The following is a 25,246-nucleotide window of genomic DNA, read 5'->3' as shown; positions in this document are numbered from 1 at the left end:
TACTCTAATGGGATTTTTTATGATCTGGCACTTTTTGTTCACACACCCTTTGATAGGCGAGTAAATAAAGCTTAGTTTATCCTCTTAACTATGACAACTTGACTCTTGACTGGGATAATTTTCCTTATCGGATTTTGTACTCTTATCTAAGGACAATTACAAATGTTAAACAATCAATGAGTATAAATTTACGACTATGCCTCAGCAGGATTCGAACCTGCTCTCGCAACAGTAGGAGGACTGTTGTTCCTCCTTTACTACTGCACCAACTAATCCGGCTGTAAGGGTGATATGCGTAAAATATTTGTCTTTAGAAAATATGTTTTATTTTATAATTCTTTTTCTTATCGTATTTATTCTTGCTTTATGGACAAATATAATTAAAAATAACCACAAATATGGAATTAAAACTCAATAGACCAGCAGTATTCGATACTGGTGAAGAAAAAGTGGAAACACAAAAATATATAACACTGTAATAAATGTTTGAAGAGAGGTGATTAAAATATTTTATCTTTGCATATATTATTAGAAAATGTCTTAGATAGCCAAAAAGCAAAAAGCTCAGTTTATCAGGCCAAAATTATACAACTGAACTATATTGGCTAGTCAATGTACATCCAACTTGACAATTGACAAGATTAACGATATTGATTTTTAAATCAATAATGAAGCCTATTTGGAGTAACGCAGGTTGTAAATATGGGCTTGCATTAAGAAATCAAGCTGACTAACAATCTAAAGCTGTTAAAACAAAGTTAGATTAATTACCAATGCTTATTGCTACGTAGTTAACGAAAAATGGCAGTACTTATCCACTATTTCGTTATGAAAATAAAAGCAGGTTCAGTAACGCAGGTAATGAGAAGATGAAGAAGAAGCAAATAAAATCACGAGAACTTGTATAAGGTATACAGTACATTGTCTATTATTGACTTTAACTTCAGTTAGTCTAATTTAATTTTAATTTGGGAAATACATAATGATGCAGTTATCCTGCACACTGTTCCTCTCGCAATCAATAGAAGAATAAGAGAACAGCAGTAATGCATTACAGTAATATGTAATCAAAAATATTTTATTATTGGGTTTATCTAGATTTGACCTATAGTTTAGATATGATATTCGGCATTAAATATTCCGGTCAGCAAGTGACGAGTGACAATCAAGATAATACACTTAAAATACCCTTACGCCGGCGAGAAGTGCTGTCAACCCAACCACACTAAAATACAATCATGATTACCCATTATTGTACCAGATAATATCATGGTTGTATATTAATCTAGTTTTAATGCTGATTTTAAGACAGACAATATAGATTTTTATCACAAATGCTATTTAATATACTGTGGGGGTTTCATCTTTAATCTTACCCTGCGATTACCATTAATCACAATCGTTACATGCCCAAACTTTACTACGCAATCATTTAAGGAGCTATTATAAACCAAATTGTTTGTAATATAAGAAAATATAACTAAACCGGACAAGCTATTTAATTTTTACCAAAACCATTATTATTGTTTATAAAATATACTATAAAAAATAACTATACATTTCGCTGTATTTATATTTTATCTTAGACCCGCAAAAACATATATATTTAATCTAATATACAATTTCAATTATTTAAATATATTACAAAATTAACTTTAACTGTTTACTCGTTCAACTCTACAATAAAAGAAGCTAAAGCAGGTGTACCACAAGGAAGTGTACTGGGACCAATGCTTTATCTACCCTACACTCGTGATATACCACAAATGCAAAATAATTTGATGAAAAAATATATGCTAATGATACTGCGATTATAGCTGTTGGAGACAATAGTGAAGAAGCCTCACGAAAGTTACAAAGGGCAAGTGACAATATGGATAATTAGACACAAGCTTGGAAAATAAGAATTAATGAAAGTAAATCTGTACATGTGCAGTTCACCTATAAACAGACCATACACCAACCAATAACATTAAATAATTCCATATAGCAACAACGCTAAATATCTCGGAATGAAAAACATCGCAGGAACATATAAAGAAGAAAAGAAAAGAACTGGAATTGAAATATATAAAGTAAGAAAATTACAATTATCAGTACATAATAAATTGCTATTACATAAGTAAATACTGAAACCTATATGGACAAACGGAGTTCAATTATGGGGATGTTCTGCAAATAGTAACATAAATAAAATACAATTTTTTCAGAACAGGACACAGACTCAAAAGAATCAAACCATCTGATCTTGTGTAGTGTTGTGTAGTGAGGTGCATATATTAAAAAATTAGTGACAGTATAAACATTATTTCACCAGAGACTGAGATAGGGCCGATGGGTCCTCCTAGTTATATACTTAGATTTAAGTTATCATAAAGACAAATTGTAGGTTAGACGGAAACGATTAATAACAATATATTAATTAAATAATAATAAAAAAACTCGTTCAACTGAATTTACTCTGGCCAGGGACTGAGCTTATATATGATCAGATTTTTTTGTGCGAAATAAAAATGATAAATGTTTTAATAGAACGCCAGGAAAACTGCGAAATTTTATATTAAAACTATTCGGTTATGGATGTCCGAAACGTGCATGCTTTTATAAATGCTTTTAGGGTATTCAAGATAATTTGGAACGTCCTTTTGCGCCAAAAACGAACAGGAATATAGAAAAAGACCTATTTGGGCAACAATGTTACCACATATAAAAGCAATTTACAAATTTTTATCAAAAGTTCTAGCTGACGAAAACAAATTTTGAAAATATTTATCATTCAGAATTTAACAGTTCATATGTATCTCAATTATCCCAGTCTCGTTCTCATTCATTTTGAAACTGAGCATATGAAAAGTTTAAATCGATGAGGTCAAACTGTTGAATCAAGAATACTATATTAGAATATATATAGAATATGTATCGACTATCTACCTATCAAACTTAAACCTTCATTATCAGAAAATATAGTTAAAATCATTGAAACTAAATATTTATGCATTATGAATGGGTTTATTGATTAAAAATTAAGTGAAAAATTCATTAAGTTCAAATTCATTAATATAATAGACAATAGTCAATAAAAAATTAATTTAGATTTTTCGGACTCCGTGACAAAGCTTTAGCACATAGCAGATATCTCATTTCAACTCTTAATAAAAGTAAATTTTTAGCTTTTGGATTTTACGATTCATGTATTTACGCGGAACTTATAATTAAACAATAGGTTTTCCTGTAACAAAATGACAAAATTATAACACAGTTAAGTAAAAAACTCATCAATATTTATCATTTTTATTTCATCCTACCATCACCCTCTATGTTTAACAAATTAAATCAGCATTTTATATAGGTATTTAACATAATAACTTTTTTCAGTAATTTTGGATAGTATCTTTTAGTTTCAGTGGTAGATAATTTGAGTACACAGCACGTGCTAGCTTATCCTAACAACTCTTAATAATTTTGAAATCAGGTTCGCTTTATATTCATGATAGTACAATGTAATATTTCCATATAGTAGATATATTATCGTTTTCTTTAGATAGAGATAAACCTTTCTAACTCTTTTTATTTATTGGATTTCGAAACGCGAATTCTGATACAAAGCTCAATGCTATCTGAGAAGGCATTCGGTCTTACCCAGATTGGTTAATGGTGTAAAAAAGTGGTTATTTTTATCAGATTTTAATTACAATCGTCAATCACATAACAGCATCAATGTTAAATATGTATTGTATATAATATATATATATATATATATATATATATATATATATATATATATATATATTTTACTGGTTACAGGTGTGATTGGGATCACTTTCCTTGACGGATTTTACACTCTTGCCTAGGATAATCACAAATATTAAACATAAATCACAAATATAAATTTACGATCATGCCACAGCAGGATTCGAACTCGCAACTACTGCAACAGTATGGGACCGTCCTGTCGCCCTTAACGCTGCACCAGCCAAGCCAGCATTACTTTTTATTACCCTTAGTGGTTCAACTACTGTGTTATAAATATTTTTTATGATAACTAAACAAGAATATAAACTTTTGATTATAAACTGTGATTGTTTGATGTAATAAAATAAGACATTTAAACTGTAATTTTGTCGTTAACTTTTGTAAATTATTATTTTAGTGCTATTGACAAATATAGATAATTTGTAATATCGAGTGATTAAAAAGTGTGAAAATATTCACAGCCCAGCAAACAAAATTGAAGTAAGTTAATGTTATTTATACAAGTTCCTCAATACAACTTACCTGATATCCAAGTACCGTTGAAAGTTGCAGGTGGTGGCAGTTTCAAGAAAATGTCTTCAAGATTCGGCTTCGTTCCTTTTGTTCTTGGACATTCTTCAGGTGGAGAGACCAGCACTATACTGAACACGATTAAGCCCAAGACGGCCGCAATGACAAGTAAAGCTATGAAGATGCCTCGCCAATTTCTTTCACTTGGTGAGCTGACGACCAGTTCCTGAAAAAAATGAAATATTCATATCATATAGTGTTTATAATCTTTCACTTATCGTATATGCTAACTACCATTTGAGATTTTGAATTAATTTTGGATGGCATACAATAGATTGCCTATGACATAATAGCATATGTGGAATATTTTCCTTTTCCTAAACATACATATATTCATTTAATATTCTTCACCGATAGAAACATATGTGCATTTATTTTGATATTTTAGAAGTGGTTATTGTGATAAACCTAAGTAAGGTGCTTTGAGAAAACGAGAAAATTCCAATATTCGAAAAAGCAACTGGAATCTCAATCCAAGCGAAGCAATCATATGCGATTGCTATTGATTGAAAATAATGTGTTCCGGCAATGCAACTGAAAGAGAAATGATCGTTACAAGGCAGTCGAAACAAAATTATTTTGCAGCACGACAACGACTTATCTTTTTGATGATTCCGTGATAAAACTTTAGCACATAGCAGATATTTCACGTGAACACTTGATAAAAGTATATTTTGAGCCTTTGGATTCTCAAAGAATTAGTGAAAATGTATAATGTACATACTATTTCAATAAATTTGTGAATTTATTTCAAAAAGTTCTCAAAAGATATAGACCGTATGTAACATATAACAAAGTCCCATTCATATTCATTATAAAATTAGTAAAATATGAATGACTTGAATGATAAAATGTCTTCGATGACACTGTTTTTTCAGGACTAAACTGATTTCAGATAAAGATATATACTATGTGTAAAAAATGTTTATGTTATATATCAAGTATTAATATTAAAGTTTTTATGTTAACGTCTAACCATTAATATAAAAATGCTATTATATATTATAAGTTAAGAGACATTAGGCAGTGATAAACATAACGGCGTAAGTCAAGTTATTGCCGGATTGATGGCGTAGTGGTAAAGGCGATAGGACAGTCCTCCTACTGCTGCGATAGCCGCGGGCTTGAATCCTGCTGGGGCATGGTCGTAAATTTATGTTTGTGATTGTCTAAAAGTTGTGATTGTCCTAGGCAAGAGTGTAAAATTCGACAAGGAAAATGATCCCAGTCACGCCAGTAACCAGATTGGGTAAGACCGGATGTCTTCTGGGATGATTTCTGCTGAAGGCCATGGTTCGGAGCCCAAGTTAAACTGTAGGTCCCATCCAAGTAAACCCATAGTTGGTAAAAGGAGACTTTAAAAATATATTTAAAAAAAGTCAAGTTATTAATATTATATACTACAATATACATACTTTGTTGTGTTCTATACATAACCTACTATATATATAATATAATTATTCTATATATTTCTTTATTTTTTATTTTATTATATATTATTATTTTTTATTTATTTATTATTTTTCTTTATTTATAATATATCTATTTATAATATAATTATTTGTGCTACAGAAAATTAATATTTAAATAAATGTGTAATGTTATATATATGTGAAGTTCATATATTGAAAATAATTCAACAAAAACAACAATTTAGCTGATATCGCTAATAGTGACTTATTTTATACTACTATTAGCCTTATGCCAACAAGGATTTATCTAGACTGAACCTGCAATGTAACGTGGGCTCCCAACCACGGTCCTCGGCATTAAGCCTACCGATTGGCCAGTAACCAACAACAAGAAATCATCCCAGAAAACATCCGGTCTTACCCAGCCTGGTTACAGGCGTGACAGGGATCATTTCCGTTGTCGGATTTGCTACTCTTGCCTAAGGACCAACCATAAATGTTAAACAATCACAAACATAAATTTACGACCATGCCCCGACAGGATTCAAACCCGCGATTATCGCAACAGTTGGAGGACCGTCCTGTCGCCTTTACCACTGCCCCAACCAAGTCGGCGATAAACTATTTTTATAGCTAGTTCTCAATAGTTTCTTTTAATATATTGAGAACATGCCTGCTACATTGTATGATTTGTTGGTATTGGTTTTAATAGTTAAAATATGTTTTAACAGTATCGACAGATTATAACAGTTCGTAAAACAATATGCCTTCTTAATTCCGTTAGAACGGTGTTATAAATTTAACAAATAAATTTAGCGATTCACTTACTTTAGTTTAAAAATTATTTTACTTGTGATTACTAAGATGCGATTTACAAGTCATGAGTTGCTTTTTGATACATTTTCTTATGCAGTTTTTCTTTTTTTTTTGATAATTTGCATGATTTTATTTTTATTTTCGTTACATAAAGATAAAAAAGACATCAGAAATCGATAAGTCACTTATTGCAATATATTATACAACTAAAACTTATTAGACGCCATACACATTGGAGTTATATTAAGAATGAAATAAGCTATAGAAAATACGTGCAAGTGCTGGGAATGCTAATGGTATTCTAAACAAATCATACTACAATACATAGATTAGTGTCAGTCTCGTGGGAGATAATAAACCATATGAAGAATTACTTTTAAAATAAGTACATATTCAATTAACAGTAGTTAGGACAAAGTTCAAATAAAAAATGTGAATTGGTGCAGTTTATTTTTTACCAAAATATACCACAAAGAAGAAGAATATTAAACCACCAATTTTAACAATTTGGGAAAAATATTTATTGTTAGAGGAGACTTCGATGGAGAGAAAGAAGCAAGAGAGGCGATCTAAGAAATGAGCTGTATTTACCGCTCTATAGGTAATCAGACGTATTGGTTTACCGACTCTGATATAGTAGATTATTTATTTCAAGTAGTATTTCCAAACCTTATAGAAATATGAGAAAATAATGGCTTGCTTTCTAATCATTCAGCCACTATGTTGACATTAAGTGAAATATAATAAAAATTAGGTTAGTCTCACTATTACTAACAAAAATACTAATTGGGGACAATTTACAATTAGAAGAAGTTCAAAACTTCACGAAGCTTACCCAAACAGCAGCATACAAAAACATCAAAGTGGATCGAAGTATTCGACAGATATACAAGAATTACTAAAAGAAAAACGAAAAGCAACAAGAATGTGACAACAAAAAATAGGTATTCTACAGACAACCTTCAACAAGAAAGAAGGACTCAAATGTTGAAAGAAAAACCAGTGAATTTCTATCTGCAAGATATATCAGCATATAAATTAACCGATTATTCACTCTGGAGAGCAACAAAGAAAATAAACCTGTTAGAAGCAACAATGATACCATGCAATATAATCAACCAACACGCTGCTATTAGTACCACGGAACTTTTTTACTAAATCTCGTCATAGTTGACAATCGGTTGTAGTTGTTCTTGCCTCGGAAAATATTATGTTCTTTATTTAAATCTTTTTGACAAGTAGTGGAGATACGTATCCTTGACCGGCAAATACACCATAGACTTTTCAAACTAAATTTTACTTGTTCAGAATCAGTTGGGATATTTTTTGTATATTAAAGAATATGTTGGCATTTCCTTCTGTTCAACACACTTTATAATTATTCATAATTTAAATGATAATATAACATTTTCTATAATACTGTTTATAACATTTATTTTAGCTTAATAATGATTAAATTTAATCCAATATTACTATACTAAACATTTAGAATTATTACTGTTACACATCACTATCTAGTAGTGATAAATATTAAAACTAAAATGTTATACATTTAATTATAAACTTGTAATTCTGTTTTTTTGTAATTGTGTCGATTACTTCTTACGCCGACATATAGTATAAATGAAAGCCGAAAGCTTTTGGTACGATAAAATACATTATTGCTAATCGTTAATAAGTATGTAAGGGATATAACTCTGCGGAAACTTGAATGTATATTTTACAGCAACATGAACCTTGATAAGGAGCTTAATCTTAACGTTTCAAATGTATATAGCAATATATTATATTATTTGAACTTCTAGACTTCTTTAGTATAAAGCCGACCATTTAGACCCTTTTTAAGCCGATAAAATATTTTTTGTGAGGTGTTTCAATGAAATTTATTGATATATAAATAAAATATATAAAGATTCCCATTATTATTAAAAATTTATATAGTACGAATTTGATTTGTTGTTATTATATCACCAAAAAACAATATTATGTATATGATATAATACACATTGTTCGGGCTTAACATTTATTATATTTATATACCTAATATATAAATATTTTTGTTGGATTTCTTGGCTTCGAAGAGATTGGATGCAAGGTTTGACAGGAATGAATGACAAGTTTACGAGTAAAATAAAGTAAATTTAAATGATAATTAATTTGTATTGTTCTAAATACGGGTAGTCTATGTTAAGAAAGTTATAATTATTGAGAAGCATAAGAAGTGATTTTTTTGAATTACTTTTCACACCAGCCCCACAATCTTAATATTTGGAAGATTTTCAAAAAGTAAATTCAAGTTTTTATGGATGTATTTAATATCAGATTCTTTAACTACTTCTACTTTACTGGAAGCCATTCAAATAGTTACGTTCAAACCTTTCAACCATACACTTACATCATACATGGTGGGTCCCACATGTGTTGACGGAACATAAGAAAAAAAACTTTTTGTCAGTGATGAAAATTATTTTTAAAAATAGATCGTGGATAGATCCCAGAAAACCCAATATATTGACTACCAACTGATTAGTTTAAAGTCGGTGCCGAGTCATACAAAAATAGTAATATAATTTTGTCACATATACACAAAATTAAATTATGAACAAAACAAATCTAATTTGTTGCTCGGCACTGATTTCAAACTGATCAGTTGGTAGTAGTTAAAATAATGTTGAAAATAGATAAATATGTTTAGGTAGGTATACATCTAAATGGTGACTATATAGTAGAATACAAAATACTTGTGGTAGATAGGTTAAATAAGGTTTTTGATTATTTTTATTTACTTATTACAATGTTCCTTATTTATTTTTTGAAGTCGGTTCAATTTGTTAAAAAGAGTTTCTTTCTAGTGTTAGATATTTACTCAATAAATTATGGAGGTATTTTATTTAATATTACAGTGGGTAGGCCAAGTAAATGTGCAGCAGGATATGAGTAAAAGAGGAAAAATAGGAATAAAAGAGCAATTATTGAAAATAAAGAGCGCTTTAGGCCCCCGGGTCCGCTACCTAGCCTAGGTGATCTGACAAATGTCCTAACTAAACTACAAGAAAAAAGTTATTGTCCCCGCCGGGAATTGAACCCGCGACTTCCGTTACAGCCATTACACCATAGACATAATTGTCTACAACATTTCTAAGTCTTATATGCTATGGTTAGTATATATAAAAAGCTAATCAGCTCAGCAATAACATTATACACAAATATCTGATTACTTTAGATAAAAATATGTGAACATTGTGTACATGCCTTTAAAATTTGAGCATTTCCCTCGATTCCCCCCTTCCCTTCAACAGATCCTAATTTAATTCCAATGGGACTCTTTCGAATCAAAAATGAATTTTTAAAATCGGCCCACAATTGACGGAGAAATCGGCGAACATATATTAAAATATATATATATACAGCCGAACATAGAACCTCTTCTTTTTTTTGCGAAGTCGGTTAGCGGAACAAATTGAGCCAAGCGTTTAATTACAAGGTTGAATAAGGATGCAAACAGAGGGATAGTACTGCATGCTAATGTTTAAGTTTAGTTATAATTATTAATAATAAAGTAATTTAGTTTACTATACTTAAAATTCAAACAACCATTACAGGTCTGCAATAAAAAAACTGCTTCAATATTTTCAACTGACTTCTATGTATTTTGGTATGCTGAAGACGGAAATACTATAGAAAAAAATCGTGGGACGGTGGCCGAGATTCCAAGTTCTGACGTAAATGGTGCCGTACCTGAACCCGATGACCTGTCAAGTCTGAATTGGTTTTCCCAGGGTGAACTAAATGATTTGGTAAAATACTTGTATCTTTTTTTGAAAGTTACTGCTGCTGAGTTGATTGGCTGAAGGCTCACAAGTAAGTAAAATGGACTGGTTTATTGTACCAATATTGAAGGTTTAAGGGATATATTTAAGGCTCAGTACAATACAGCACAAAGGAGTAATTTCATAGATTCCCCAAAAAGAAGCCTAAAGACGTTCTTGCAATTAGTTCTTCGCAAATTAAAATATAAAGACTATGATTGCAGGTATGCGGCGAATTTGAAATTTTGTGCATGTTGCTTGGTCAAAAAGCTGGTTTCATCAATTTCCCTTGCTTTTTGTGTTTATATACTTCGTGTATATCAGAGACCTAGCACGTTACTGGGCCTAAAATAGTTAACCGCCAATGGAACTTAAAATTGGTGAAAATAATGTACTTCAAGAAACATCGTTTTTTTCGGATAAAGTTCGTTTAAGATATTTTTTACACATTTTCTGAAGCAATTCATAAAATCATTTTCCAAAGATGGAGATTAATACAAATATATAGTTTCAAAGGTTCCAGGCCTCACAGAAGCAGAGGAGCAGGAAGAAAAATCCTCTTTCAAAGAACCAGGCATTAGATATCTTATGTATGACTATGATAAATTTGGGAGATGTGAGTGAAGAACAACTTCACCAGTACATTAATAAGATTGAGAAAGGATACCTTTGAAAGGTGACATGACTTTAGAGACACCTTCCAGATTCTTTCCACATGCGCAAATGTATAAAGAGGGGCCTCACTGGGGAAACGAAAGGGTACATAGTTAAGCCAGTTTTGGATTCAGCACACCCAAAATAATAAAAATTACATCAGAAAACCTAAACAGCCCTTAGATTTTTTGATGTGCTCATCCAACTGATTAACGCCTCTTCTAAGATATCCATCATTATAACTGTGACTGAGGATAATTATTCCGTACTAGATAATATATTCTTATCCATAAAAAATTACTAAGATGCGTAGCGTTTTATGTTATTGGTTAAACATACAGAACTAACAACATTACTTGAAAATTTAATCTGTGTATTTAGTGAAATTAACTATTTTTTCAAAAAACTATTTTTATGCCAACATACTATAATATTTTTATTTATCTATATTTGTCTATATTGAATATAAGTGTCATTTAATTTTCAGCGCTATGTTTATAGAGAATGTATCACTTTCTGTAATGCTCTATATTAAACTTGAAGTAGTTCATTTATTATTATTCATATAACTATATTCCATATATTTTAATCTTACCTATGCTTCCAATATTGAATTTTATTCTAAATTTCAATGCATTTAAATATTGTTTGGTTCACAGTGTGTATCAATTCTTAATAATAAGCTCTTAAACTTAAGAGTAACCGCCAAAGTTTGTTTCTTATAAATATTTGTCCATATTTAAGATATATACTACTAAAGATTTTATATTTTTAAAAATATTATTTTCTATTTTAAAAAATATTAACAGTACATAATATAAACAAGTTTTTAAATTTTATTACAAATAATATATACAAGCCGAGAAAGACAGAGAGAGAGGGAGAGAGATGGTATTCTTCAAACAATAAATATTATTGCATATAACAAAGTACTGTATTATTGTACCAAACAAATTATAGGCTAATTTCAATTTTATATCGATACTAATTGAATTAGGTTATACTTCGATTAAATATTTCCGAGTTCGCTTTTGTTATTGTCTACGTAACATATGCATTCTTACCTCAACGTAGGCATAAGGGGGTGCTATTTTAACACGACTAACAGGGCTTTTCGGTGTTTTCTGGACAGTCTCGGGCGATTTGGCAACTTTTTTCTCGGAGACGGATTTTCGTTTGAAAAATTTCAGTTCGAACTTGGAACTATTTATCTCTGGCATTATATAAAATACAAAAAATACTACATATATTTATACGAAAATAATTCTTGTCTCGTTCTGAATGATTTAATCTACGCGTTATACAGACATGTATCAAAATAGTTCCTATATGTTACCGATCTAAACCACTAAACACGACACGACGAACGTTAAGACACGTTGTTTTGATTTAGATGTTTATATGTCGGGGGACAGATGAAGCGCGACTAACATCGATTCCTAGCCTAGATTATATGAAAGAAACGGACAAAAGTAACAAAAACGAACGGATAAATGAAATATTGCGTGTGGCCGAGCTCTTATCCGTGTTTATTTACAAGAAAAACAATGCCAGGTTCGAGATGGCTGACCGCGCAGGCCGATAGAAACACCCAAACTGACGGATCGTCGGAAAATGCTCGATAAAAGCGGGCTTCACCACGCAGACGAATCGCTGCCGGCTTCCAGAGCGAAGATGTCCATAGGAAGTGCGCCCAATTTTAAGTCGAACCCTTCAAATTGATTGCCCTTTGCCTATAATTCTAGTCTGGGAAGAATTTAATACGGCATGAGTGGGCTGTGGAAACACTCTATGACAAGTCACGGCCGCATTAATTATTGGAAAATTCGACAGTAATGAGCGGCTTTTCCGAAATTATGAACCTAGATCCTCGCAATTTCTTACTGCTTATGAAAAATTATATCGAAATTACCACATATGTTGCCTATCTACAATAATTATAACTTACAAAGTATCGTGGGTGGGTTGTTTACAGAAACGAACAAAATGACATCAAAATACGAGGGTTGTACCTTAACGGAAAATATAAATGAAAAATAATTTATTTTCTTTTCAGTTCGAAACATTTTACTTTCAAAATAAGTTTTTTTGTTTTACTATGTTTTTCATCTCCCTTGAAAATAAAAAGTAATCTCTGTGTATTAATGCCAAACATGAGATGGAGAAACAACTTTCACCAAACAATGATGACATAAGTATGAAAATGGCCATTAGTTTTGCTGGACAATTATTTCTGAGTTATGTCTTAGTCAATGAGTTAAATCTTATTGAATGTTGGCAATGCTGATTCCATGATAATGTGACGCGCATATATTCTTCAGTTTACATGTCATGTCTTGTTCTGCGATGGTTAAAATAAGCGAAATATGTGATGTCTCAGACTTCGAGATAGGGTAAATTGTTGGTGCTCAGTTACCGGAAGCGTATGAAATGAAAACAGTGACATGACAGTATACACAAAACATAATAAAACATCATCGATGAAGAGGAATAGTGGGCGAAACCGAAAGTTAACTTACATAAACTGACGAACACTAACAATGACTGTGGCCAGACAACATAAAAATATTGCGGAAAAAGCGACAGCATAGCTCAATATTAACTTGAATAATACTCATAACACTCATAGAGGGGCTGTAATTGCAGAATCCTTTATAAAAGCCAACGTTTAGTGGAGAAAGAATTTGTGCAACGATCGTAGAATATGGCAGGATGATTGGAAGAATGTAGCGTGGTGCGAGGAATCATCCTGTACATTGTTTCCAAAAACAACCGGGTTTATATATGAACAACCCCAAAAGAAGCTTACAAACTGAACTGCTTGATTTTTACGGTCAAGCTTGGGGGGCTTCCATTATGTTTTGAACCGCAATATTGTATTATTCCCCTAGTGTTCAATATCTCACACATCGTCACTAAGTTCTTACTATGACTAACATATATAAGAGTGTTATAGTGAAGTAATGATATAATTACGTTGAGCAAATTAATAACAAAAATAATGTTATATACATAATGTTAATTATTGCGTTTTATTATTATAAGTTATATTTGATTATAACTAATTATGTTTAATAAAAAATAACATGCACAAAAAACAAATTTTGTTTGATGTTAATCAAACTTAGTTCAATTTGAAGCAAATTGTAGTAAATGCAGTAGAAAACCTAAATAACATTAAGTTATTTGTAATTAGTTGATGTCAGGTTGATGTCTTTATGAATAATGAATTAATTATATTTAATCAGGAATTATATAATTAACATAATATCAACATATATAAAATTTTTAGTTATAAATAATGCTAGATATTTATTAATACAACCAAAATGTTTTTATAAAGATAATGAACAAGTATTAATTTACAGACATACGAATAATGAAGTCAACGAAATATTTGCGAAATATTAAAAAACATACATCATACATCGTCTATCCCAAAATAATATAGAGCTCTGACTGCTTCATAGTCGTTATAGTTGTGCAGTATCCAATTAAGAACTTAAGATACTAATAATGGTAAATGGTGCATTACATGGACATACACGTAACGGCGGCACTTTACAACTTGGAATCAGAAACTGTTGCAGCTGTTAGCGGCCATATCATATGTTATTTCTACGAAAATCGATATTAGTAATTTGTTAATATCTTATATATAAGTGTAAATATCTTGTTATATAAGCGTCCTGGATTTTACTAGTCATGGGTCTAACCAGACAAGTATGGCGGATCAATGATATTAGGGAACCAGTTACTTATTTATTGCCATTTGTGATTATTTGTACAGCCAATCTTCAAAACATATCTAAATTAGTAATTGAAAATTTCGTCATATTTTAATTTCAAATATTATTTACAATAATTATGTACGTATAACATTAAATTATATCAAGAACCGCCATGAACATGTGGTGGAACATGAACATTTATGTGCTAACTATATTTTTTATTATTTAATTAATATATTGTTACTAGTCGTTTCCGTCTAACCTACAATTTTTTAATATATACACATACAACACTACAGAAGATCAGATGGTTTGATCCTTTTGAGTCTGTGTCCTGTTCTGGTGGTATCCAATAGTTGCAATATTTCAATATTCGTGTGAGAATGGAGTCTTTCCTCATGCCCTCTTACAATTCTTTTGATATCTTGACTAACTGTGGGTATCTGAAGGTCTCGATGTAGGTAATCTGTCCTGTAGTATACGGGTGCACTCACAATACTTCTCAGGACTTTGTTCTGAAAAATTTGTATTTTATTTATATTACTCTTTGTAGAACATTTTCCTAATTGAACTCCGTATGTCCATACAGGTTTCAGTATTTGCTTATACAACAGCAATTTATTATGTACTGATAATTGTGATTTTCTTCCATTTAGCCAGTACATTTTCCTATATTTCAATTCCAGTTCTTTTCTTTTCTTCTTTATATGTTCCTTCTAGCGATGTTTTGCATGGAGATTCATTCCGAGATATTTAGCGTTGTTGCTATATGGAATGATAGTATTATTTAATGCTATGGGTGCTTGTACGGTCGGTTTATAGGTGAACTGCACATGTACAGATTTACTTTCATTAATTCTTATTTTCCAAGCTTGTATCCAATTATTTATATTGTCGCTTGCATGTTGTAATGTATTAACTTGATGAAATATGTTACTGTTCTGCTTGTAGGGTTATAAGTTTAGTTCTTCACTATCTTTTAAGTCAGTATCAACATTGACGAAACGGTTTAGTAGTAATTATTTTATAGTTGCCGCAATTAAATTTTAAATTTATTATCCATTATAAAGTTTAAGATTATAAAGGATATTAAATTTAATGTACTTTAATTGAATGTAATTACGGGTATGCATAAAGGTCAATAATTTCTAACAATAATAACAGCTAAAGAAGTAAAAAGAATGTTATAGTAAAGTAATAATATAATTACATTGAGTAAATTAATTTACTGATTATTAGTAAAAGTAATAAACAAACAAAAATAATGTTATCTACATAATATAAATTATAGCGTATTATTAAAAATTATACTTGATCATAATTAATGATGTATAATAAAAAAGAATATGCATAAAAGACAAATTTTATTTGACGCTAATTACAATTTGAAACAAATTGTAGTAAATACTGTCGAAAACCTAAATAATATTAAGTTAGGTAGTAGATGCCAAGTCTCTATTAATAATGAATACATTATATTTAACAAAGAATTTTATTATAATCAACAGATGTAAAATATCTAGTAGTTCATGAAACAATTTTTAGTTATAAATAACTTTTTATTTATTTTTGGTTTTGAAAATAATAACCAAATTCAATAACTTGAATTGTGTTTAATAATAAATTTCATTAGCTTTTTTATTATTGTCATCTTTATATTTATTCTTTTAGATCATATGGTAGACATAAATGGATATTATATTTTGCTGTTACCATTTTATTTATTTTCTTATTTATAAAGTATACTTATTTTACAAAATTTTTTAGCACAATGGCTTAAATGGTAAATAGCAATTAATTCTTCAAATATAAAAAGCTGCAAAATACATATTTCATTTCATCTTAGTATTTTACAAAATGTCTTTACCTATAAGATTTTACTGCAACTTAAAGCATACTACAAATCACATTAATAATAAAACTGATATTTGAAACAGTCAACAACTGGTAAAATTTACGTCTTTCTTCGCTTTAATTAAATGAACAGATGCATTTTAAATTTGCCAACGACAGGAGAAAGCAGCATTCCCCTCAGAGACTTTTAACCTTCAGCAAACTATTACCACTACAGAACTTGCCTCTTAGAAAGCTAATAGTTGAAGAAAAAGAATCATCTGAAAAGACATAAACTCAAGAAAAGTAATTAATTTTTATTCTGTTGTTTTATTCCCGACAAGAAAGTTCTTAAAGTAGATTAGATGAAGTCTCCGGGGTAAATGAAAAACAAGCCCACACTGTGGGAAGTTTGTATAATTTTACAATTTTTCACCACTGTTTGTTAAACAAAATATGAACAAAGAAAATTTGCCAGCCCCATAAAAAGTAAGAGTTGTATTAAAATTAATTTTTAAGTTATTTTCGACATATTTCCCATGGTATTACAGATTTTATCATTTATTCATAAAGTGCGATTCATAACATTCCAAATTATGACAAAACTAATTTTTTAACAGAAAATGTACAGGAAACGCCATCTGTTATATACTAAGGTATTTTCTGATCGATAATCCAACATGGCTCTATCGATTCACCTTTACCTATATTTTATGTTATAGGGCGCTAGATGGCGTAGGACGAGTTTTAGGGATGAACAGTTATCTGTTTGGTTTTGACGGTATAACCAAATATATTTCGATTTCGTGAGCTGTCTGGTACACGTGCCATGAGATAAATTGCTACCAACGTGAAAAACATGGTTTGAGGCGGTTTTCGTTAGTGACATTGTTCCAAACTTTGTCAGTTCTAGAGTCACTTTAAATTTCTGAATTTAATTTAAAAATAAATCTCAGTTTCCGTGACATATACGCATATATTTCATTCTAGATTACTTCATCCTTAGGGCAAGATTAATCAAACCTATAAGAATGGTTAAAAGATAAATTTGTCGAGCTATAATAGGAAAATAGGGGAACAACTGAAGCAAGTATAATTTAAATCAATGACAAGTTTAGATTGTTTCTGAGTTTAAATGTTATTTTAATTTTGTTTTATGGAATAAAGTGGTAGGTTTTAAGATTAAAATACCGTAAATACAATTGGTAATTAATCATAAATAATTTTCATAGATGAAGCTACTAGTGGTTATAGTATATATTGGTAAATAGGGTTCATGTAACAAAAGGAGACTAATTCAATTTTATTGACCTAAAAATCACATGATAGTCATTTATAGAAGGAGATATATTGTTTTTTTCTAAAGAAAATGGAAAAGTGACTGTGAAATCTAGAAAAATTAGGGAAAATTTTTATATTAATGAACATTTAAAGTCACATACAAGGTCTCAAAAAGTTTTTATTTGTTTAGCTTACAATTGCAAGGCAACGTATTTGAACGGCGTGAGATGTATGATGATGAACAATAATTTTACTAATTCTTTTATTAGTTCTTGTTTACTAGTTTTCCTAATTTTTATTTATTAATTTAATATTCAATTAATGTTGAAAGAATACATGAACAAATGAGTGAAAAATTGAAAGTCGAAAAAGGCTGATGAAATCGGAGGCTAAAAAGTGGCTACGATTGTTTGAACGACGATTGATGATTGAAGTTTACACGATTGCTACCATCCCAGTAATCACAATTAAAAGGAAAGTTAATTCTTAATCTAGAGAAGTATTGCTATCATACAGTAAAATTTTAAAGAAGCCGAACAATTTTTTTTTCACAAAATTACGGCTGTTTCCATTCTTTTCTTCCATTTCTAAAAACTAGTTGAACAAAATTGAAGTTAGTTTTTTACAAAATATTTACTCTTTGCAATTTTTTTCAAATTTCTAGACTAGAATATAATAGAATACTAGAAGAATACTAGACTAGAAGATAATAGAACCCTCTCAGGTGATCACTGTATCACAAGTAGATGAAAACGATAGTTAAATTAAAGGAATGTCTGCTAGCTATTTGCCTAAAAATAATAATACAGGAATACTTTGGTGTAAATGAAGCACTGATTCCTGTAGTTGTCTATTTTGAAAGAAAATACAATTTCCCCCCAAAAACGTATAAATATAAATGTATAAGGTTGAATTGAATGAAATATCCTTGAAAAGTATCTTGATGTATAATCATGAATTTTGCCTAAAACTATAGTTCTATTTGTTCGTTGCGAATTTTATTAAGTTATGTTTCAAAATCCATGAAATGTTAATAAGTAGCAGATTATTTGTAAAATTGAAGAACAAAGTTTACCAAATCGCTTATTCTTATAAATATTTTTAACATAATTTCTTTTACCCTTCTTATAAGATTATTAAAACTATATATAATTATTACAAGAAATATTTATAAAAGAAAACAGTTAAAACCTAAGTTGAATGTATCAATTTTATGCCAAACTAAGGCTTTACTCCGTAAATCCTAAATAGGTGGTTGTTTCAGGCGATGTGTGGGAGCTTGAATTGTCATAATGAAGAATGATCCTTCATTGTCGCTTGTTATTCGTATTACACAAAGCACATCTGGTATAAAAATGTTTATATACCATTCACAATTTACTATTACGTTACTCTAACGGTATGGTTGCAACATGTCCAGTTATTCCGAAGAAACAGGCGATGATTTGCATAGAATTGCTTCTCGCTGTCACTTTTGCTGAATTTAGTTCCTTTGAGAAGATCCATACACTAGATTATTCAAGATTTGTCACTTATGTAGATGTTGTACATATAGTCCTTCCAATAAAGAGTCAACATACGTCATCAGTGCTATCGAATGTATTTTCAAATTCAGTTTGTGAAATCGTAAAATTAGTTTTAAACACGGAGCGGATTAGTCTGTTGAAAGTCCATTGCATCCGAACATGTAATTGAATGGGTTTATAAAATTTGATTTATGTTGGTAATGGTCAACACCGTTGTTACATGTCTGCAGAATTTATTCAAAACATTAATGATGATAATCAGAGGTTATAAAACAGCAAATTTTAACAAAAATTTTTAATACTTCACTGCAGATGTACTATTGTTCATGGTGGAAACAAGCATGGTTTTATGCCTGAAGCTGAGTTAATGTTTTGTTACTCGTTAAATATAAATTAAATATTTGTATTTTATGTAATTTATTTTTTTAGAAACAAGCCTGAAACATGATACACTGTAGAAAATTACATTTTCTACAATAACATATTCGTTCCATCATATAGACAAAAAAGTAATTGATAGATGGAATCATTAATAAGTGTTCAATAGATTAGAAATTAACAGTTTGGTAATTGACATGAATAGTAATTCTGATAGTGAAAGAGACTGAATAAAACTATCTTGTTGTGGGCAGTGATAAGGCCAGAAACAGCTAAAGACGAATATATAATTAATATAAAATAACTGTACAAAATCATATTTGTGGAGTGATTAAACTATACATTTGAATTAGGTTAGAATTTATCAGGAGAAAATTAATACTGACTATTTTTGCTTATATGACAAATGCATTAGGGAGAATGTAGTGATTATATCTAATTTTATAGAGGACACAGACAGTAACCAAAAAAAGTTAAGAGCAATTATTTAGAGATATCAAAATAATTTAACAAGGAAGCAATAGCTAAATGTAACAATTGTTAACTTGTAGATTAGGCCCCCAGCAGATACCACAACATAAGAAGTGTCTAGGAGGTACTACCCCATGGATGGTGTGGAAAAATAGTTCAACGTAAATATAATAAAACAACTCTAACCTATAAACCAGTGCGGCTGTTTAATTAACTATAGTTTAAGTCTTTCGAAAATATTTGCATTAGATGTAAAACAGTGTTAAAATAAATTTTATTTATATCATTATTTTTATTTCATTGTTTTATTTACATTAGTAGTTTGTTATATCAGAGTCAAAATAATCGAAATATTAAATTTGATGCCGAAACGTTGCATTATAAATTTTGATGATATGCATTGGATGTTTTTTGGTAGGACTATACATAGTTTTTGATGGATCGCTGTATTTCTTGGCAATTTCTTATCAATTATACGGGATCTAATGTCAAGAAATATTTTATAACTAAATGTTCATCTTGTATCTTTCTGATGATCGTCTCTAACGCCAGGAATACTCATTTTCACGGAAAGTCACATGAAAATCTTTAATATCATTTCGTGTAACAGCATCAATATTATCTGGCACAACAGATTTTGTTGAAACGGATATATACCGAAAGCCGTAAGAAATCATAGCACGAACATGTTTACGAGTTAACTACAACGACTAACTCCAAACAATTTGTGTTCAAATAATAAAGAGTTCTGAAAAATATTATGGTTAAAGGTCAACGTTCCAATTCTAAATATTAGATGGAGCCTAACACTTAGTATTGCCAAGTATCGGAAGGGACTATTTTAGTTAAAGATGCTAAAATTTGTGATTCCAACGTACTAACATATATTTCATTAAATATTTAAAGTAAAAGTGAGAAGTATTATTCTGTATTGAAGGCATGTAGAGTGCTATTTACTAAAATGTCGATGAAGTATGTACTCATTTAAGTAAAAACTGTCCTTTTTAGCAGAAAGAGAAAATTAGGTAATTATGAATTTGATGAAAAAATAGTAGACACATTTTCTGTGTAAAAAGCAAGAGTAACACCATTAAATAAAAACTACATAAAAAAGTTTTAATCCCCTAAAGGTTTACTTTTTTATTACTTGAGACCACGGTAATTAAAATAAAGCTGGTTTGCTTATCATATTTTTAAATTAATAATTATGGTTATGGGAAAATACGTTGGGGCTATTTAATTAATATGCATTGTGGTACTGAATAAAATATAATCAGCTTGTGAAATAGTTTTTTGAAATTTGTTTTTAAATATTTATATATTTTTAAAAATATAAAATTATAGTATCGAATATTATATTTCTGTATATCAAATTTTAAAATAGTTCTCAGTTTAACTGCTACGGTACTACGAATTATCATATTAATTTAAATATTTCTAGAAAGAACAATTAGGGCTAGAAGCAGAAATACCTAATGCCAATGGATCGACGTGAGTCAATATACATATATATGTAAATTCGACTTTGGAGATGTCCCTGATTCACATAAAATCTTCAAATAATGACACATTTATATTGGGGGTGAAATATGCTTACAAATAGCAAACCATAATAAATCATAATAAGATGGTAAGATATGTGTTTAACAAGAGTTAGCTTGGTCAATTAACCAAAATAATTTTAGTAAAATCCAGTTCATTGTCAACAATATTTTGAATAAAGTTTTGAATGTTTTTATGCTTCAATTCTCAAGATGAACGATTTTTTTCCAATCCCATCAAACACTTAGCATCACATTTGGGAAGCATTTATATACTCTTAATTTCCCTTACCAATTTGTTTAAAAATTTGCTCAATTTAATTTCGTTTCAGCAGCAATTCACAAATGGAAGTTCGTCGGTCAATTACTTTTCTCACATGTGGTTCAAGTATCAACATTTTTTTAGTATCCATTCTTATGCAAATAACTGCCGTAAACTGATAAGATTTAATTAAGTAGCAATGTAGCGAAATTTAGTATGTCAATTTACTGTCTCTTTATATATGTTTACGAATTTCGTCGAATTTTTCGAAAAATTAGCCCATCAGGGCGAGGTTCAACTTTAACAACGAAATTTCTAGCATAAAAACAAACAGACCAATTCTAGCATAGGCCATCACTTAAGTATCCATCGTCATACCACCATAAACCATACATTTTTCAGTGAATCTTAAATTACCCTCTGGAGTCTTTATTTTGAAAAGGTGATAACCTTTTATTGGACAAAGAAACATCACTAACTTTAAGGTTGGATAAGTGTTATTAGAGAACCGCTACTTTAAAACCATTTGTTAGGATGAAACTAATAATAATTAGAATAATTAATAATAATTAAATTTTACCAACCTTATATATTTAATGTACAAAGGTACAAATAATGTTCCTTCCATTTATTGAGAGAATGTACCGCTATTTAGATAATATAATAGTATTTTGCTTCCTCATCACATATTAATTTCTTTTCTTTTATATCCATAAAAGTCTATACGGAAGTTTTAATCTGTTGACTTGCCATATTCACTAGATATTATACAAAATTTGAGACAAACTTTAGATAACCTTAAAAGATTAGAAATGTGGAATTTGCATGCTCACTGGATTATAGGAAAAGTCTATTAGTGATCAACAGTTTGACTGAAAAACCATGAAGTTCAGCGCTAAAGATGACAAATCCATTAATAAGAAGTAAATCATTAATAAAAAATCACTCCAAACTAAGGCGGAAATGTACAAAGCAATTTACAGACCAACCCCCAACCCTAACATTTGATAGCGGTGAAGGAAAGACCTCACTATTGAGTCAATTGAAGAATACATAGTCAGTTGGAATACCAGAACATAGTATCAGTTGGTGTGTCAAAAATGTCCCCTTTTGCGGCACATGGAGCAGACAAAGCAGATAAAGAGAATATGAGAAGCAAAGACGGAGAGGAGAAAAATCATAGTACGATCTCAAATAAAGTATATATCAGAAACTATACAAATTATATCAGAGAACTAGTTCAGAAAAGAGGACAAGAATGATTAAGAATAGAATGGTCACGTAAAGTTACATTTTACGTTTTTTTTTTGTAGAGGGTACAAATTAATGTGTTCGCTTTATCGGAAGACATATATAGCTGTGAAAGAAAAACTCGACATATGCGAAAATTTCATTTCATATTTGGTGGACATGAACAGAGAACAGCTAAGAGGAATTGTTCTTACTCAAGTACTGATAGTGATAGTACTGATTGATGTGGCTCTAGAAACATAGTATATCATTGTACTAAAGGTAAATTTAAAGGTTATTAAAATTGTTCTGTACATTTTAGTGGTATTAGCTTCTCATTTCAGGTTTCATTAACTAGTAGCTAACATGGTACTAACCGAATATTGAAGGAAATGGGTGCGTTATATTGTGCATCAAGAGTTATAGATAAAATAATTCCCATTCAGAACATAAGAGGCAAAGGAGAAATTACAGCTATTGTTTCAAATATTGAAGAATGGAATAAATAAGCAGAGAAACATGTAATTTTATTTAAAAATTTAGTTAAAGAAGTTATTCTCTTAGTCCTGACCTGGTGTATTTATTGTTCAATATCTTATATATAAAAATGAATCGCAAAATGTGTTGGTAAGCGCATAACTCAACAACGCCTGGACCAATTTGGCCAAATCTTTTTTTAAAATGTTCGCTGAAGTTCAAGGATGGTTTTTACGGCGAGAAAAATTAGAATTATTGCTGGAAAAACCCTAAAAATAGCCCTTTTCTTTTTCCCATACAAATGATTTGTAACTAAAACGTAGTCAATTTGAGCTTTATTGCTATGGTATAAAGTTCATATTAAATTACAAGCACTCACTGTTGTCTAAGCAATGTAGGTGTGTTCCTAACGTCAAAGATCATATCTATCAAAACAATGTGCGTGTGTGCGTTGGAGCACAGAATACATAGTTGGAGGAGTTTAATGTCGCGTTCCGAAACTCGCGCTTCTTTTGTATTAGTTTCGGCACGCGAGATAAAATGCATCAGTTTCCACGTCATTACATCAGTCAAACAAAAATCGCGTTACCAACAGTGTTTTATTATTTTTAATATCCAAATTTTAAATAAATAAAACAATTCGTACGGCTTAAAAGGATTTGAGTTCAAGTCATATCAAATTTAAAAAAAAAAAGTTGTCTGTTACAGATAACTTTTGACAGATGACAGATGAATTGTCAACTGATACACGAAACAAATTCGTATATCGTGTTTTGTGCAGAGTGTTTAGTTAGTTAGTGTTTGTTCAGTTCGTGATTAGTGAAAAAATAATTTATATTTGATATGCCTCCTAAAAGACGAAGCAATTTATGTAGAAGGACCAGAAATGCTATAAACCAAGCTAATTACCGATCCAATCGTACTGCACAAGAACGTGACGACGGAAATGAACGTGAAAGAATTCGGATATCACAAACGCGTGAAGCGCGAGCGCGACATTCAACTAATAATCGCGCAAGTTTGAATCGAGCTGCTTTCAGTTACGATGTGTCAATTGACTACAGTAACTACCAATGTGTTGTTATTGGTTCTATGAACTTGGTTTGCTCACACTGTAAGGCATTAAAATACAAAAACGAAGCCAATGGATTGTGTTGCGCAAATGGTAAAGTGAAATTGATACCATTGGATCCACCACCAGAACCATTGTACTCATTGGTTTCAGGAATAGGAACAGATTCTATACACTTTTTGACACATATCCAACAATATAACAATTGCTTTCAAATGACTTCATTTGGGACAACAAATGCAGTTCGGGAAAATTTTAAGCCAACTTTCAAGGTATGTATTATAGCAGTTACTCATAATTATTTTAGCGAACAAAATTTTCTGTCACCAAAGTTAAGATGTGTTACTAATCTTCAATTTCTTAATCATTACGAAATATATCACTTAGTTATCATATTATATGGTGATTCAGTTTCAGTGACACTTTTATT

General features: G+C 30.2%; 1 protein-coding gene across 4 annotated transcripts in view; it reads right to left on the bottom strand.

Moving 5' to 3' along the window:
- Positions 1-25,246, bottom strand: part of LOC143196452 (inactive dipeptidyl peptidase 10) — a 417,095-nt gene that overhangs the window by 63,587 nt on the left and 328,262 nt on the right. For 3 of the 4 annotated variants that reach the window (XM_076404133.1, XM_076404131.1, XM_076404132.1), the window contains one exon: positions 4,276-4,489. Coding sequence is in view for 3 of the 4 variants with exons in the window: in XM_076404131.1 (XP_076260246.1) it covers positions 4,276-4,489 (214 nt within the window). In the remaining variant the exon portion in view is untranslated. Of the gene's footprint in view, positions 1-4,275; positions 4,490-12,078; positions 12,581-25,246 lie in introns of those variants that run through there. The other variant, XM_076404130.1, reaches the window with a different exon arrangement.

The sequence above is a fragment of the Rhynchophorus ferrugineus genome, unplaced genomic scaffold, assembly GCF_030347505.1.
Source record: "Rhynchophorus ferrugineus isolate W39M unplaced genomic scaffold, kcgeb_rfMv2 rfM4, whole genome shotgun sequence".
Taxonomy (NCBI): domain Eukaryota; kingdom Metazoa; phylum Arthropoda; class Insecta; order Coleoptera; family Curculionidae; genus Rhynchophorus; species Rhynchophorus ferrugineus.
The sequence above is the reverse complement of the archived record's forward strand: the minus strand, read 5'-3'. Positions and strand labels throughout refer to the sequence as shown.